This window comes from Neodiprion virginianus, chromosome 7, assembly GCF_021901495.1.
Source record: "Neodiprion virginianus isolate iyNeoVirg1 chromosome 7, iyNeoVirg1.1, whole genome shotgun sequence".
Classification (NCBI taxonomy): Eukaryota; Metazoa; Arthropoda; class Insecta; order Hymenoptera; family Diprionidae; genus Neodiprion; species Neodiprion virginianus.
The window spans coordinates 19934458-19951647 of NC_060883.1; the positions used below are offsets into that span (position 1 = coordinate 19934458).

The 17190-nt window shown below is 36.2% G+C and overlaps 2 protein-coding genes across 2 annotated transcripts; both read left to right on the forward strand.

Moving 5' to 3' along the window:
* The first annotated feature begins 407 nt into the window (after positions 1 to 407).
* Positions 408 to 9976, forward strand: LOC124308457 (protein CTLA-2-alpha-like). The gene is made up of 3 exons (XM_046771187.1): positions 408 to 769; positions 9324 to 9476; positions 9599 to 9976. The coding sequence occupies exons 1-3, from the start codon at positions 671 to 673 to the stop codon at positions 9626 to 9628; spliced, it is 282 nt and encodes a 93-aa protein (XP_046627143.1). The 5' UTR covers positions 408 to 670; the 3' UTR covers positions 9629 to 9976.
* On the forward strand, positions 4637 to 8922 carry LOC124308456 (probable cytochrome P450 6a14). Its single transcript, XM_046771186.1, has 6 exons — positions 4637 to 5925; positions 6046 to 6415; positions 6502 to 6839; positions 6969 to 7202; positions 7644 to 7895; positions 7979 to 8922. Exons 1-6 carry the CDS (start codon positions 5742 to 5744, stop codon positions 8137 to 8139), a joined length of 1539 nt encoding a protein of 512 aa, XP_046627142.1. The 5' UTR covers positions 4637 to 5741; the 3' UTR covers positions 8140 to 8922.
* Positions 9977 to 17190: the final 7214 nt, after the last annotated feature.

Here is a 17190-nt window from a genome sequence, read left to right on the forward strand (position 1 = left end):
GTTTTTTAGATTTTTTATATATTCAAAGTGCACAACTTCTGCAGCTTTCGGTCCTAAGAGCTGCCCAACATTACCTAATTTTCGTAGGAAACCTTCAGGCAATCCTGCATTTTTTTGAGTGTAAAAATCCGGGAGTTTAACGTGTGCAAAATTGTCGCTACCCTGCTACTCGTACGTAGATTGATCAAGGGAATCGGATGCGTCTTTTGAGCGTGTACTTAATACCGCGTGGCTCCGAGTTTGGGGACGACTGTACCTAACTACTTGAACTATCTTCTTCTGTGACGCTAGCCGTCTTGTTTCTATATGGTTTATGCTTATGATATTGGACAAAAGTGTAACAATTTTCTGGACGAAAACGCTGCTCGACGGTCAGCAGTCACGTGGTCCGTGTGGGAACTGCGCCCATGACACATACGCAATTGTTGCGCGTAATAGGTGCGTAATAGACCGATCAGCTGGACCTCAGCCAGGAAAAAAAAATTGTTCGATTAAACAAAGAAAATATTTGCACCTAGATGCGCATTGAGTGCACCGCACGCTAGAAAGTACAAACTGCGTATTACGCATCCTGTGTCACGGTTTTATAAAACGAGTCGCGGAGCGCATTGACAGCTCATTTGTGTCGCTGAGTTTAAGATCGCCAGATCGAAAAGACGCAAACGTAAACATGAGTGCGCAGTCATCAGTCAACGAATCTCAAGTAGGAGCCGCCAATTCGGCGATATCCATGCCTGGCCTTGATCTCGACGAATGGAATGCCTTCAAGGTGAGCTAGTCGACGCGATTCATCCACGTGAGATTTAAAATTACTTTGAGATATTAGTAATGTGAATACTAAATTCATCTATGACGTTGACTGAAGAATTTTAAAGGCGGTTACTCTAAACGGATTTTGTGTGTCCCATGAGATTGTGTGTTAAATGACTACCGTCGATAAAGAAGTTACCGGATCACTTACCTGTAGAGTAATGGTCAAGAAAATTTTCCCAGGTAGAATTTACTTTAAATTCTTCCGTAAAATTCTATTATCAACACGTCGGTGCAGCAAAATATTGTTCGATTTTCAAATATAATCACATGTCCGATACGGGAACAGAGAGTGTTAGCGAATATTTAGGATCTCTGCAAGTGTATTCATTAAGTTTATGTTGTCCGTAAAAATTGAAAGTTAGGTACGATGTGTGAGAAATTGTTAAAAATAACATCGGAATTTTGATGTCGACAATATAATATACAACTTTAGCGGCTTCAATATTTAAAGATTTAAAAAATCGAACCGCAAAGAAAAAGATGTACATGAAATAAACTGCTTATTTATAAACACTAATGTATAACACTGTCTACCAAGAGATAGACTGAAGATTATTGTCATTTGTAGAAATGTAAATTGCCTTCTTTAATGTTTGCACAATTTAATAAATTTCAACATGAACTGCAGTTTGTCGTCCATGCGACTTTTTACTCGCAGTTCTTTTTGATTCTCACAACCTTGTGAAAATTCGCAGTATTTGTTTATTCAATATTTACTCGGTGGTAACAGGTTTTTATGTTTTGTCGATAGAGAATTGTCAGATCTGCGTTGAAATACCTTTAGGCAATGTTAAAAAGAATTGACTTTCTGCTGTGGCATAATTTCGAAAATCTCACCAAACTCGATAAGATGAAGAATAAATTATTCTCGAGTCCGAATGTTGTTGCTTTTCATGCAAATGGAATCAGCTTGGAAATTATCGCTGTTTAGTGATTGTATTTATCGCCGTTGTATTCATGTCAATTTCGAATTATGCACAAGGCTATTACGAGTTTATATTTAAAGATGCGCTGATACGGTTTAGTCGTGTGCATGTGCATATTATTACATCCAGATCTAACTACAAAGTCTTTGCATTCACTCCGTTTACAACAATTTATCGCGTAATCGATAGTAAAGAACAAAACCTTGTGTGGAAAAATTTGGAGGAAAAAAAAAAAAAAAAAACAGAAGGATAATACGTATATGAAACGGTCATTCTATTCTTCGAATTCATTCCGTCGCCGATACGTTGATAACACTGAAAAGTTCCTTTTTTACGCAACCGGAACTGCCATTAAAATTGTGTAAATTATCATTGACGTCGAAACTGGATTCAACAATTTTGGAAATGTTTAAAATTCATGCAACTGTAATAAAACGAAATATACTCATATTGTGCAATCCTAGTGTCTTCAAAATCATAGTAAAAATAAGAAAATACACAGTCCGTACTGCTTACCCTGGAAATCACAATAACTTCATCGTTATTCTTATCACTTTGGTCTAATTTGATTTTAATTGAACTGCAGCTCTCTACATTAGATAATCGTTCGATGTTCGGTGGCCAAATATCTTATCCATAAAAATTTTTAATTGTTGTACGTATTGTATAATATACGGGTGGAAATTTTTTTACCACAAAAATCGGTATAAATAAAAAAATGGTACAAATAACTCTAAAATTATTGAACTCGAACTGAAAAAGCTACATTGTCGCAACAACAACTGTAGTGAATTATAAATTTTACGGAAATATCGTATCAATAATAAAACTCACGTAATGTCTCATAGCATATGATATGTACTCATTTGTCAGCTTTGCTTTGTGTTCTTGCTTACTTATTACAGTGATTGCATTGTCCAGATCTAAACTCCAAAGTCTGTATCGAAGGCGTGCATAGAGTGATATTATGGTCGAACAAAGCGTGATAGCATCATTATCGAGTCAGATTTGCCAGTATGACAAATTGTCGTGTGGTAATGTTGTTCACAGTATGCGGTGACTCATTGCACAATGTTCAACGCATATTACATACAGCCATACAACTGACATGTTTATAAATACAGAGCGATAATTGAATTCCTCCGGAACGTGAACCGCATGATATGTGGAATCTATGATTGCGGTTTAAACGAGCTTGATTATTCCTTCTTTTTACTTGTAATTTTCGTCTTATGATTGATTCAAGTCAGCTACGAGGATTCATTGAAAAAAATGTTTAAAGGCTGTATGATTTAGGTTAATCTAGTTTCATAACTTTTGGAGAACTTACGTTGTACTATTCTCATTTCTCAATGTCAAAAACTTGTATTACTTGTCTGCAATTTTTACGAATTTTACAAGCTCATTTTGTTCCTAAATAAATTCGGGTGAATTATTCAATCAATTGTAATCACGAACACGTTTATGCGATGCAAAATTGTCGTGAAATAAAATGAATGTACTTCTAATTTGTTGAAAAGCATTTTGAGAGTATCAAAGATTCATTTCGGGATAGTTGTGTAAAAATTTTATTAAAGTTATAATATCTAAATAAAAATTGGTCGACAAATACTATTTTGCTGTGAATAAACTGAACGGTAATAAACAAACTCTTTTCCTTTTACAAAATTCATCAATTCAAGTCAAATATTATTCAGATTTAAAAGTAATCTCAAAATATTCAGCTCTTGATGATATTCTTGTCCCATATGTACGTAAGACGGATTGACTGTAACGATGTTTTTTACGTGCGAGTTGAAGCAGCATAGTTACAAAGTTGATGTCAAGGCCTTCTTCATCTTAAAAAATGTAAGGAATTACCAAACAGATTTGAGATATAATTATATCTTGAAAATTTGGTATCGACAATGATAATGATACTAAATAGCTACTTGAATCACAATTATTATTATCATTATTATTATTTTTTTTTTTTTTTTGCAACATAAACAATATTTAAACCCCAAGTGAAACGATAGACGTCGTACTTAGAATTTTTTAGTAACAGCATTAAACGAAACTTATCTCGGCGAATTTTTTCAGTGTTTTCCAGTGGATTCTAACGTTGATCTTTTTCTCAAGTAGTTCCAAACATTGATTCAGAATCCGTTCGTGAATTCTCAGTCTGGGCAGAAAAAGTCGATCAATGTCAAAACAGGTTACGATAGTACTTCGTTCGCATAGCCAATCAACGCTTTGATTATGTTGTTCTTGACCCAATTATGGTGGTCAAACCGTTCGTTGATATAAGTGCCTGAATAAACGAGAACGAGGAGTGTTTGTATAAAACACATGCGGTAACTTTTGCCAGACGTCTTAATAAAATAATGTGTAGATATATACGTAATTTTATGATTTACAACACCGTGTGAACTCGGCGACTTCCGCGCGATTATTCACAGTTCTTGAGTCTAATGGGACACTTGATTACCTTGAGAGAGGTGGGGGAAAAAAAAAAAAGTTGCAGTAGCTTCTCTCGGGAAACGTGTTCCTTTCTCTTCAGTCGCGCAAATGATCTAAGAACGATTCTAGAGAGTCAAAATTACGATATTATCGCTTGTCTAAAACTCGCAAGGCATGATTACGCTGGATGTTCGATTACCTCAGAGGTAAAATACTGTCCTGCCATTGGACAACGCACTGATAACTTTTGCAGTTATCGAAAATTATTTGCACGTCATGGTGAGACGTTAGGTACGTACGGTAACGTTCATTAAAGCCTTCCATTTCCGGCTAACTTGTTTGCGGTCTGATTGTGAATCAAAATGCGACTTCGCATCTGTACGAATTATGTAATGCAGCTGATATACGAGCATGAGATATCATGGTTATACGTATAATCCGTATAGAATTGAACTCGCATCTTGTTTCGGACCGCAAACAAGTTAGTTGGAACGGGAAGGTATTGATGAAAGTCACTGTACATGCAACGAATACAACGTATCGATCTACCGAATAAGCATGGCAGATTTTTTGCCAATCGTGATATTTGTCACTGATTAATCGACGCCATATCTTTCACGAGCGGGTATCGTTTTTATGCAGAGGTCATTCCTATACAGAAAAATTTGGTTATTGAACCCGAATTTGCAGAGATCAACGTTTTAAAATTTAGAATAACTTATCGAATATGAGATCGACGATAAATAGAATGAACATCTTAGAATTGGGTCTATGCGTTGAGAATGAACAATCATCTCGCTGTGTAGAATGGTTCACAATCTTTCGATAGATTCGACAATTCGTACGATAAACCTGCAGATTTTGGTGGAATTGGAAAAAATTGAAATAAATCAGTGATGATTTTAGATGTAGAGATGTCAGTTTGACATCGTAGTCTTCGCTGAATTACGCCCGATGCGCTGTGACGAACCTTATTTCAGTATCGTAGAGTGATGAAAGGTTTGGAAGTACAGCTTTTTGACAAAGATGGAGAACAGAGGTCTTACTCGTGTTGCTCGCATCGGTGAACATTGCGCAGTCATCGTTGTGTATGCAGGATAGAAATGGATTTACTTAGCACGCTCTAAGGTGGGAGGACAGCGGTACTTTGATTGCGAATGTACAACTCATGCTGGGTAATCTTTTGAGGAGAAAAAGTGGGAGGTAATGGGCAACGCATATACTGTTAGCATCAGATATCAGTCCGTAGTTTGTTCGCCTTGGAGATCTGGCACGGCTCAAAGGTCTGGTTTAGTGCTTAAACGGACACTCGAATGGTATACGGTATACAGTATATCTTCTTGACGAAACCTAGGTTGCATTTTGTGCATTGGAGTTATACCCACTTGACGTTCAAGTTGCACAACACTATTCGCTGATGAAGTACTTCAAGGTAGAAACAAGTGCCTCGTAGTCTGCAGTGAAGTGAATTTTTTTAGTCGTGGCTGAATATTCGATTATCACCGAAAAAGCAATCAAGGCCAGTTATTGTGAATAATTGTATTCTAAAATATCGAAAATATGGCGATTTTTGGGAACTATCTCTTCGAATTTAGTTGCATAGTAGTCAGCATCGTATTCGGTTTGTATCTCTACGTGAAATATGTGGCTTTCAATTACTGGAGTTCGAAAAACATCGCTCATCCCAAGCCGGCCATTCCTTTTGGCAGCTTGGGGCCCGTTACCAGAGGAAAACGTTCAATGGGTATGGCGATCTTTGAATTTATCACTCTGATTCGTCGAGTGATTTTTTTGATTTTTTTTGGTCATTTGAGAGACGAATTGAATTTCCAAATTGAGAAAAAATTTTGCGTTTGCGTTACAGGTGAAATGATCGCCGATGTATATTCGGAGTATAAAAAAAATCCGGTGATTGGTATCTACACGTTGACTTCGCCCGCTCTGATCATTGCCAAACCCGATCTCATACGTTTTGTACTTACCAAGGAGTTCGCGCATTTTCATGATCGCGGTGTATATTGCAATGAAAAGATTGACCCGTTGTCGGGACATCTGTTTGCGCTGCCTGGCGCCAAATGGAAGTATCTGAGAACCAAGTTCACTCCGACATTCACCGCAAGCAAGATGAAGCAGATGTTCTTCACAGTTAAGGAAACTTCTGTGATACTTGCCGCGTCGGTTGAGCAAAGTGCGAGGAAGTCTGAAATTATCGAGGTCAAAGAACTCATGGCAAGGTCTGTTGATCATTTCTAAGGACACATTCATCAGGAGCATTACTTTATCGGGAGTTATTAACGATTCTTGGTTCATCCGGTTCCAGGTTCACAACCGACGTTATCGCTTCCGTAGCTTTCGGCATCAATTGCAACAGCCTTGAGAATCCGGACGCCGAATTTAGGACGATGGGTCGAAAGATATTTGAACCACGACTGGTCAAACGGATATTGGGCTTCCTGCTACCATCCGTATTACAGTTTTTTAAAATTCCTATCATTGACGAGACCATCAGTAAATTCTTTATTCGCGCCTTCAGAGAAGCAGTCGAGTATCGAACGGCCAATAACATTGTTCGAAAGGACTTTTTGGACTCTGTTATACAGCTGATGAACAAGGGTTACGTTCAAAATGACGATGATAAATCATCGGTGCCAGCGAAAGGTGATGATTGATCGATTGACTTTTCTTTATCGTATTTCTGCGATTCACCAAAACACCGCTATGTTATATTTGACAAATGATGATAATTTATTTCATCGATCTCAACATCTTTTTTCAATCCCAATCTAGAGCTTGACGATCAGAAAATTACGCTCCTTCAAGGAGCCGCGCAAGCTTTCGTCTTTTGGATCGGCGGCTTCGATACCTCCTCGTCGACGATTACCTTTTGCCTATACGAAATGGCGCTGAATCTCGATATTCAAGATCGATTGGCCGAAGAGATAAATCAAGTCCTCGAAGAATACAGGGGTGTGACTTACGAGAGTATCAAGGCGATGCCCTATCTTCACAAAGTGGTCTCCGGTTCGTCCATATCATTAAACGAATATTCGGCTAGTCGGAAATTGCTTACAAGAAAAGTAACCCGAGGTGTACCTCGCCGATTTGATTCATTCTTCGATATGTTGTAGTACATAGAAAAACAAGACAGCCGTGTTTTTTTTTTTCACCTGCCAATTCGACCGTTGAAAGGGTGAAACCAATTCTAAAATGTACTTCCAAAATCGATTCTTTTACGATTTACGAGGTTAAAGTTAGCAACGTTATCGTAACGAATTAAGCGTGGTTTTTACTCCTCAAACGGCCGAATTGGAACTTTGAAAAACTACGGATCCAATGGTTTTTTTTTTTTTTTTTATGGAATACGACATGTCGCGGAACGAAAAAAATCGGTACTTGTACTTTTCTTGAGTTAGTCCAGAGACTGAGTATCGGATAATAAGACTCGATCTTAAAAATTCGCAGAAACTCTGAGAAAGTATCCGGTTATCCCGATGCTCAACCGAGAGTGCGAGGAAGATATTGAGCTTCCCGAAACTGGACTCCGCGTCGAGAAAGGTACCGGGATACTAATTCCGGTTCTGGGACTTCATTCGGACCCCGATTTATATCCGGAACCGGAAAAATTCGATCCGGAACGTTTCAACGAGGAGAATATCGCCAAGAGGCACCCGTACGCTTATTTGCCATTTGGCGAGGGTCCCAGGAATTGCATCGGTACGTGTTTAGTTTACTCTCGTCTTATCGACGAGTATCTCGAACTAGGTTGAAACGTAATTTTCTTCATATTTTCGCGGCAGGTATGAGGTTTGGTTTACTTCAAACGAAGGTTGGCATCGTCAGTTTGCTGTCCAAGTACCGATTCACGCCGTCGCCGGACTTGAAACCCATTGTCATGGATACAGCTAATTTCCTCCAGGTTCCCTTACACGGTGTATCGCTTAGGGTACAAATGCGATAATTTCTTCCATCGGAGAAAGTCGAGTTGTTACAATATTGAATCGAAATTTTGGACGATAGGTTGTAGGTATCTTCAAAGGTGTTTGGCGCTATAGTCAATTGGACGAAGACAATGTCACGTACTCGTTTGTTGTTGTTTGTTTACAATAAACTGTACTGTTCGTGGATCGAAACAATGAATATGTTAATAATAAATTATGCCTAAAAGTAATTCCCAAGTTATCTATTCCCAGTAACTAATTTTCCACTCTCGGATACCGCGCCTTTATCTTATCTGTCGTCATTTCTTACGGACTATAACCGTTGATTGATACGGTTTATAGAATGTTGCAAGCGTGGACGTTTCTGGTAATTAGAGCAAACGTTAAAGCATTTGTCACAATATTCCTAAATATGTAACTCAGATATCAGGTACTGACGTCAAATTATCTGTTGATTATATGGATTTGATCGTTCGTGATGATATCGACGGTGTTTATTGATTATCTTGATCGTTTGACAGCTTGACAGAGTTTGCAAAATATAATACCTGAATTGATGTGGAGGTGGTACAGTTCCAAGAACCTGGTTTATTATAAGGTATTCTATGCGAATTTAGGCGTTTTAGAAAAATGTAAACTAATTTTACGTCTTTGACGCGTTTAATCACTTGGGACAATCACCAAAAATTTCTATACTCGTAATATTTTCTTCTGAAGGTAAAATAACAGTTCTGTTGTTTATTTTTAAATTGTCACGAGGTGGCGTACTGTCATAGAGTGAGGAAATAAACGATTTGGAATTTTTGTCGAGCGTTTTATTTTTACAGTTATATTAAGATAAACACAGTTATAATTTTTTGTAGGAAAATATTCTAACACAACAGTAAGTGAATTTGAATTTTTAACAGTAAATCCAAAACATGCTGCGTAAAAATTTCTGCCAACGCGTTGAATAATGTAAGAATCAAAAGTAATCTTAGAACGTATCGTGTATTACATCGTATCATCGTAGGTATAATTAATTAGCTTCGAATAAGGTCGTTTGATTATAAACATTGCTGCACCGAGTGTATAAATATGTATGGAAACGGCGGGATTTTTTTTTCTCTTAGATTCGAATTTACGATGTTAATTAGTACCGTTATCTGCGAATAGAGGTTGACCTATAGCCTGACATCGATTAACGGTAAACAATTTTACGCAGGCAAAACACAACAAGAAATACGAGACCGTTGAGGAGGAGAAAAAGAGGATGACAATTTATCTCGAGAGTAAGGAAAAAATTGCTAAGCATAACGCCGATTTCGAGAAGGGACTTACCACTTTTAAAATGGGCATCAATCATTTCGCGGATATGGTTGGTACTTTTACCTGATTTAAATTTGCAATTTTTTTTATAATTCAGATCTATAAGTACGCGATTGTTAAGAGAGAGAGAGAGAGAAAAAAAACAAGTAACACTTTTCTCTCATTTCGCAGACTCCCGAGGAAAGGAAGATGGGACATTGATGATGCTGTGAACTTGGAGGATTTCTAGTATTACATGTTTCAAAATTTTCAAATTTTTTTCTTTTCGTTAACGTCTTTCCTTTGGCTTGTAATATTCTTCACCGTGCCGCAGAAATTCACGCAAAACATACGACATATTTATTTGGTTTTTATTCCGTCTTCTCACCGGATTCGCGCAGGTGCAAAATTTGTGTAAACTAGTCATTCCGACAATGAAATATTATACGATACTTATGAAAACATATATTATATATCTAAAAAGTTTTACACTTTTATGCATTTTTAAACCGTTTTACGATATTTTGTAAAATTATATTCATAATAAAACATCACTTTTTTTAAAAAGTATTCAACGCCGGATTTCGTGACATTTATAATCACAGTCTTAAATGTTATTTTTTTTTTTTAATCACACACGCACTATAACTTTCATCTATAATGTATAAAATCCGAATAATGATCGGTCACTGATCAAAATTCATAATTCAGCGCACGAAAATGCGTAGGTAATGTGAAATTATGTTTTTCAAAAAAAGTACAATCTTATAACTCCACATACATGTTTCAATTCGACTCTCAAACGGTGATAATAAAAGTAAATATTCATTAATTATTTCTATAGCGATGAATAATTGCGAGCAGTAACGTACTTCAAACTTACGTAGCGTCAAATCGAGGTGCATTCGCATGCCGGAAAACAATCTCAACGATAGGTATCAAATTGTGGATTCAAAAGTCATGTTTTTACGGTCAATTATTAGATACGGTAATCGAGGAAGTATTTTCAAAACAATTGCCAGAGGATCGAGCAATAATCGCCCGCTCAGTAATTGCAAGGAAAATGCAGTCTACGACGCGACGTGAGTGATTCTTTCGATTGACATTGTAGGAAATTTCAAGAGAATTGAATAATTCGATGACAATTCCGATACTCATTATTTTTCAATTATGATTATGATTGTGATTTTGTAGAAAATCTTTAAAAGCTGTAATTCATTTCTCTTCTGCTTTTATGCGATGAGTAAATAGCTCGTTGTTTAATCGCAAAAAATTTATCAGATCGCTGTTCGTACTTTTTGAAAGTATTGTAAATAAATTGAAAAATAAATTGCACGAAAACAGGCAAAATTTTTTTAAGCTATTGGGATGAGTTTTAACATTTAGTTTAGTAAATTTATATGTACCGTCAAAAAATATGTTATCTCCTATCATCTATGCGTACTGTAAACATCGAGAAAAACGGGAGCGTTGCCGGGTGATTTAAAATAGCTGAGAAAGTATCGTTGAGAGATTTAATTGCCTGGGGTTCGGAAATATTTTTATCTGACAATAGCATGAGCGAATAGTTTCTACAAAAATTAACGTCGGGATGAAGCTGATGACGGTTGTAAACGTTTGAAAAGCGTTACAGGTGAATCAGAAGAATGCTCGATCTGAACTGAAAAACTCTTGAAGTTGAGCTTTTCGTGTGCGTTGTGGTAAAATCGCAGGGGGATTGAAATCTCACGTTTTTTTTTACCATCTCCGTTAGTATTTGCTTCCGATTGTACTGACATTGCTTAAAAGTTTTTTGAAACTGTCGTCCAACTACGTGATAATTTTTTTTAATACCAAAAAAATTATTGACTGTCCTTCACGTATAATGTACGATGTTTTAAATTTCTTCCAGCGATTTAAACTCACATTCACGAACGCCCAACCGTTCGCCGCAATCAACGTGTACGTAGATTCGGTTGTCTGCAGTAAGGCGCACCATGATCCCGTGTGTACGGTTGCCTGCGGTGAGGCGCAACATGCTTGTAGTAAGGCGCAATTTTAGTCACGTGAAACTAATTGCTTTTGGTAAGGCGCAATTTTGTTCAATGAAACCGGTTGCCTGCGGTAAGGCGATACGTTGACACGGAGCTTTTTAGTGGTTGAACAGCACCATTAAAATATTATGGTACAATAATACATTAACGATTTGGACCTTGCCTTTGAGCCAATTTCTACGTTCTGCGATGACGTTAATCAATGTATGTGGGTGAAAATTAGTCAGGTCTAAATTTAACGAGATGTAGAGAAGTGAAAAAAAAAAAAAAAAAATTAAAATTTTAAGTATGCATCCGGGAGTGACGACTGACGTTTCGCGGAAGTTTAAGAAATCATTCACGGAACGTCGGCTGTAGGCGGTGGTAGGTATATGTTATAGGTTTAAATGTTATTATACTTACTACCGAATCTCTATTTCTGTACCCTAACGTTGATACGTAAAGTGTATTAAACAAACTGTACAAGATCAAGAGAAAATTGTAGGCTGATGTTAAAGAGTTGGAATTTTGTTGATGCATAAAACATTCCACCAAGATATCAACCGCAGTTTGTATTATTGCAAAATTTCGTACAGATACAATCATCTAGAATACGTTTCTTCGTTAATTTTCATTCACTTTGAAAGTAATCTGATAACAAATTTAAATCATTCGTTTTACGCTTTTCCTGCTCCCTTTCTTATATGATCATTTTATAGTTATGCGGCCATTCGCAGAAATTGTTTTAGTAACATTTTGCAGTGAACGTGAGCGTCATGCGGTAAATTCAAACAATTCCCGACAAATCATCTGTTTGAAATTTTTTTCTTTTAAACTTCATTTTGTAAGGATAAACCGAACGAACTTTGAAACATTTTGTGCGGTTTGTTCTGAAGATTTTTATAGATGAATTGTAAAAATACCTGTCACTTTTGCACGTTTATTAAATAGGTATCAACAATATTTTTTTCATGCGTTTCATCGACAGGATAAAAGCGGTCGATCAATCTCTACGATTATTGTACAATTTTTTTTTTTTTAACATGTAACGCGTCGTAAAATTTTTCTTTGTCTTCGGTGTTTTTCAAGCAGCTCTCAGAGCTGTAACGGAAAAAACAAGGAATTGGAGTGAAAAAATTTGAAGAAAACAAGAAAGGAAAAAGAAAACATAAATGAAGTTCTGAGTAAGCGACACACAGAAGAAGGCCTTGTCCTATTCCGGGGTGATTTATGCCCTCGGTTGCCATTCTATTTAACACGAAAACATTTATAACTACGCCTCGAGTAGCTTGATTAGTTTACATGTATGTTTATACCTATACACCTATGTATATATAGGAAATTGTTGCGCTTCAACGGTCCACTGGCGAGCAGCGCGTAGCGCGCCTCGTTGAAAGGAAAACGCATTTAATGCCTACCTGATTTGCAGCCGGTTTTAGACGATAATTATTTTCGCCGCTTCAACCGTGACGTGGATAAATTTTTTCTCAAGAAATTTTCGAGTCGAGTGCAAGCTCAACTCTCGGGACTATTTCCAATCCAAATTTAAATTACTTTTCCTGGTCTCTTGTATTTCATAATCTACACTGCGATATTTGCAGCACCACGAATCCCGCTAAAACTCCTTAATTGAGCAACTTATATCAATTAATAAATCAAACACACACTCGATGGTATATTTTCCGGTGAAAAAATGACGGCTATATACACAAGCTTCGTGACATTTATTAGATTTTTTTTTTGTACAAACTTTTTTCACCAAATTTGTCGCACGTAATTGGGAAGGTATTTAAAGATTGACGATTATTTCCGCTGATGAGGAATAAGTATATCTTTTTTTCTTTTTTCTTTCAAATCGACGGTCTTGTCGACGATAATTTTCTCGATATATTTTCCTTTTCTATTTTTTTTTTATTCCATAGCAGTTCTTCTTCGTTTTCTCGCTCGTTTGAATTCCTGTGAGAATATGTGAAACCGGGGGAACGGGATGAAAATATATAGACCGAAGACCCTTGGCGGATTGCAAATGCTTCGTAATTACATCTATTGGATGCTGGATGCTGCAGTGCAGTCGTGAAGAAACACGCTCTCCATGGTCGGATGGGCTGGGCTGTTTGCATCGTTAACCAACGGTTCACGAACCGCAGTTAATCACCATCGCGTAAAATGTATAATATACGCCCTGTGAGGCTCTTCTCTATCTTGTACCTACTGTGTGTCTACGCACACCTAGAAACTTATGAGGCAACGATATCTCGGCCTCAATCTATCGCCTGCATCCTCACAACTGATGCGTTTCACGTTATACGTTCGTGTGTAACACGGCAATCAATTCGTCGTCTTATACTTTTAATCATCTCCTCAAATCATGCCCGTTATTCGCGGTTATACTCGCGGAAAATTTAACCACGACGCAGGAACGACTCGACGGAAAATTTTCCAAACCTCTTTTTTATTTTTTATTTTTTTTTTATTTTTTTTTCGATCACACGAGTGAAATTTCCAATTTTTGTAACTGTTATTCACAGGTAGAAAATGTAAATCGGTTCTTTTTTAATTATGAATCAATTTTTTTAAATTATCTTGTAATTGTTACGGTGATTTTATATTGTTGGAGCAACGAATTGACGTTAGGTTCTTATTTGTATGAAAAAATAAAGTTTACGAAGAACAAACAATTTCAACTTTGCTATATAGTTAGAAATTTTTGGATTGATTACCGTAATCGAACTGAATACATTTTTTTTTTTTACTTCTTCTATATAATTCGATAAATATTTAAAGCGTTATAATCTTATAACGATAGTTATTTTATTAGAATTTTTTAGCAACTACAAGAAACGTGATTTTTCTCAATGTACAAAAAGTTCTTTCTGATTTTTCTGTCGCGCTTGATTTCAAGATGCTTAATTCTAGGATACGTTTTCCGGGGAAATTTTCTCGGCGAAACAATTCATCGTCTAAAATATGTTATTAACCGCGTTAATTAATTGCCCGGCAATGCGCGCGTGATATTAACGGGCAATCAGCTTATAAAACTAGTTACTTCGCTTTATGCCTTGGATTATACAAACGCGGTTGCTTTGGGATCAGAGTTTACTCCCATATATATCGTATAATATACGAGCTTATTCGTTCCTGCGAATTTCATTAGATGTGCTAAATTGCATTTAAGTATATTTACGCACACCGCTTCTGCGGCATATTGCAATCGAGGTAATAATGCAATTTAAATTTGCAATTACTTGGAGTTTAGGCGATGGAATTATAACGACAACTGGAACAAAGTGCAACGAGATCGGACCCCGATTATGTAATACTTGCGCAGCTGTAATGATACCTAACCATGCTTTTTGCTAACGAAAATGGGGGAGTGGCCAGGCAATATGGCGGCCAGAACTGAGCTATCAGCAAAGTGTTTTAGGTCAATTAAGCTAATACGAGAGTACGGAAAACTGAGTGCAAGCTGTGAAGCTTTAGTTATTTCGCAAGCAATCGGAATAGCGAAAAAAATCCGATAAAAAAGGTCGTTTAGAACTAAATATGGCCCGGTAAGAGTAACGCATTATTTTGCCGCCAGATGTCGCGACAAGATATATTCGTTCTCGATACATGTCTTCGTTCTCATCGTGTTATTTGTAGAATGTGAAAATATTCCTCGTTTGAGGAAATTCTTTTCGCTAGCGTTTTCTTGGTAACTTTTTTTGTGCTCTAGTTTCCGCAAAACATGCAAATACGAAACAATTCTCGTGATTTCGAATTCGCAGATTATAGGAGATGGAGTAATTTTATAAATTTAGCTGTCTTTATTTCCTGTAGAAATAAACAATTGGCGAAACTTTTTATGTTGTCGAGCCTGTGATACTGCAAGATTTGTGCGAAAGAAAAATAAATTTTTCTATCATTACAAGATCAGTTTCGAAAAAGTGATAAAATTTTAATACCAATGTCTGTTTTTGTGTTTTTTTTTTTTTCCTAAAATCTCTTCGATTCTATTCTCAATCATTTGAATTCCGTATCTCAAAGTTGTATAACGGTGATCCTGTAATTATTTGTCTGTATCTTGAGATGTAAGTGAACATATTTAAACGATGATAATACAAGAGAAAAACAGTAATGTAAAAATAAAAAGCAAAAGAAAATTTATCACATCGCAATATGGAAGGTTACAATTATAATGTATATGCTTGTTCAGGCTTGGAATAAAAACAGGAGCGTGAACCTCGTTATTATCCGTTATTTTGTAACTACGCGTTCATCATATCTTCACACTGTTTATAACAATTTCTACGTAATCATTATCGATCGCGAAGCTCGATTAAAGGGGGCAAGTAGTTATATCAAATAGGTGCGGACAATTTAGCATTGATTTTGTGATATTTTGATAGAAAAGCCGACTTATCGTGAAGGAAATTCTTCTCCAAGGAAGGAAAAACAAGCATTTGGTTTTTTGAAAGCTGAACAAAGAAGAAAAAGGAAAAAAAAAACTGCGTTTTTCCCGATGAATGAAATTTGTTACGTTGGAAGTTCGATTTCCGAATTCTAAATCTTTTGGGCATCTCTTTAAATATTATAAAAATTGGTTTTCATCTGGCACTCTTGTGTCATTTTGGATGGGAAAGGTTTGAGAAAAAAAAAAAAGAAAAGAAAAAAAAACATCCACACACGTACGAAACACGCACGCGCGCATCAATTTCAGAAGCTAATTGATTCGTTCGTTTTATTTTGGCTGAAAGGTTTAACCACTCAATCCGCGGCAACTTTAACAGAACGTGAAATCTTCTTTTCCTCTATTTAGTTTCCATCTCTCACTCTCTCTCTCTCTTTTTCTTCATTTTTTTTCTTCCCGTCGATGTTTATCGTCACAGCGCGAAGAATTCAAAATATCACCAAATTTCAACGAAAGACAATTATTGTCAAATTTAAATCGTAAAACTAATCTCCCTAAGAGGTTTAAGGTGGAATATTCGATCGGATCAACATTATGCTTAAATAATTCTTTACAATACACTATAGTCGAATAATATTTGATCCGTTCTGTGCAAAATCGCACGACGATCAGTCGGGCGCCATATAAATAATTCGGTTTTCTTTTTACAATCTTATACGATATCGTCGGGTAAGCGTGGGTGAAATAAATTAATTAATTGCCTCCACTTTCGTTCTATAATGGTACAAGAATTTCAATATAAAACTAAACCGTATGTATTCGTATTACACATATATATACCTATACGTTCGTTCACCTCGTCGCTTGCGTTTTATAGTAAAAAAGTTCAGATCTCCACCATCGGCCATTAAGACTCAATTTGCGGTTTATTCCTGTCGCCATATATATATATATATACACACATATACGAGGATAAAACTTTAATCATCTGCGGTTACGCGGAATAAAGTCAATGTTTTTTTTTTTTTTTTTTTTCAATTTTCAATCAAGAAAGAAAAAAGAAATGGTAAAAATATAATATGCTTTTTCCTTTTCATTTCATTACGATATTCGCAATGAGGCGAGCTATTTCGAATCCGTATGACTAAGGTCCCAAGTTATTTCAGATACATACTTACATTTTTTTTTTTATACGGTCCATTCAGCAGCAGCTTATAATATAAATCACTGCATACATATTTATCGATATTCAAATCATGCTCAGCTTCATTTCAGTAATATGTATATATATATATATATATATATATATATATATATATATATAATTTTGTTGACTCTCGGCGTTAAATTATTTTTCATTCTCTTAGGTGCCGGGGTTGGTT

Coding starts and splice junctions, on each gene's coding strand:
- LOC124308457 (XM_046771187.1), top strand. CDS start 671: ATGAGTGCGCAGTCATCAGTCAACGAATCTCAAGTAGGAGCCGCCAAT. Junction 770..9,323: donor ACGAATGGAATGCCTTCAAG/GTGAGCTAGTCG, acceptor AATTTTACGCAG/GCAAAACACAACAAGAAATA. Junction 9,477..9,598: donor TCAATCATTTCGCGGATATG/GTTGGTACTTTT, acceptor CTCATTTCGCAG/ACTCCCGAGGAAAGGAAGAT.
- LOC124308456 (XM_046771186.1), top strand. CDS start 5,742: ATGGCGATTTTTGGGAACTATCTCTTCGAATTTAGTTGCATAGTAGTC. Junction 6,416..6,501: donor GTCAAAGAACTCATGGCAAG/GTCTGTTGATCA, acceptor ATCCGGTTCCAG/GTTCACAACCGACGTTATCG. Junction 7,896..7,978: donor GGGTCCCAGGAATTGCATCG/GTACGTGTTTAG, acceptor TTTTCGCGGCAG/GTATGAGGTTTGGTTTACTT.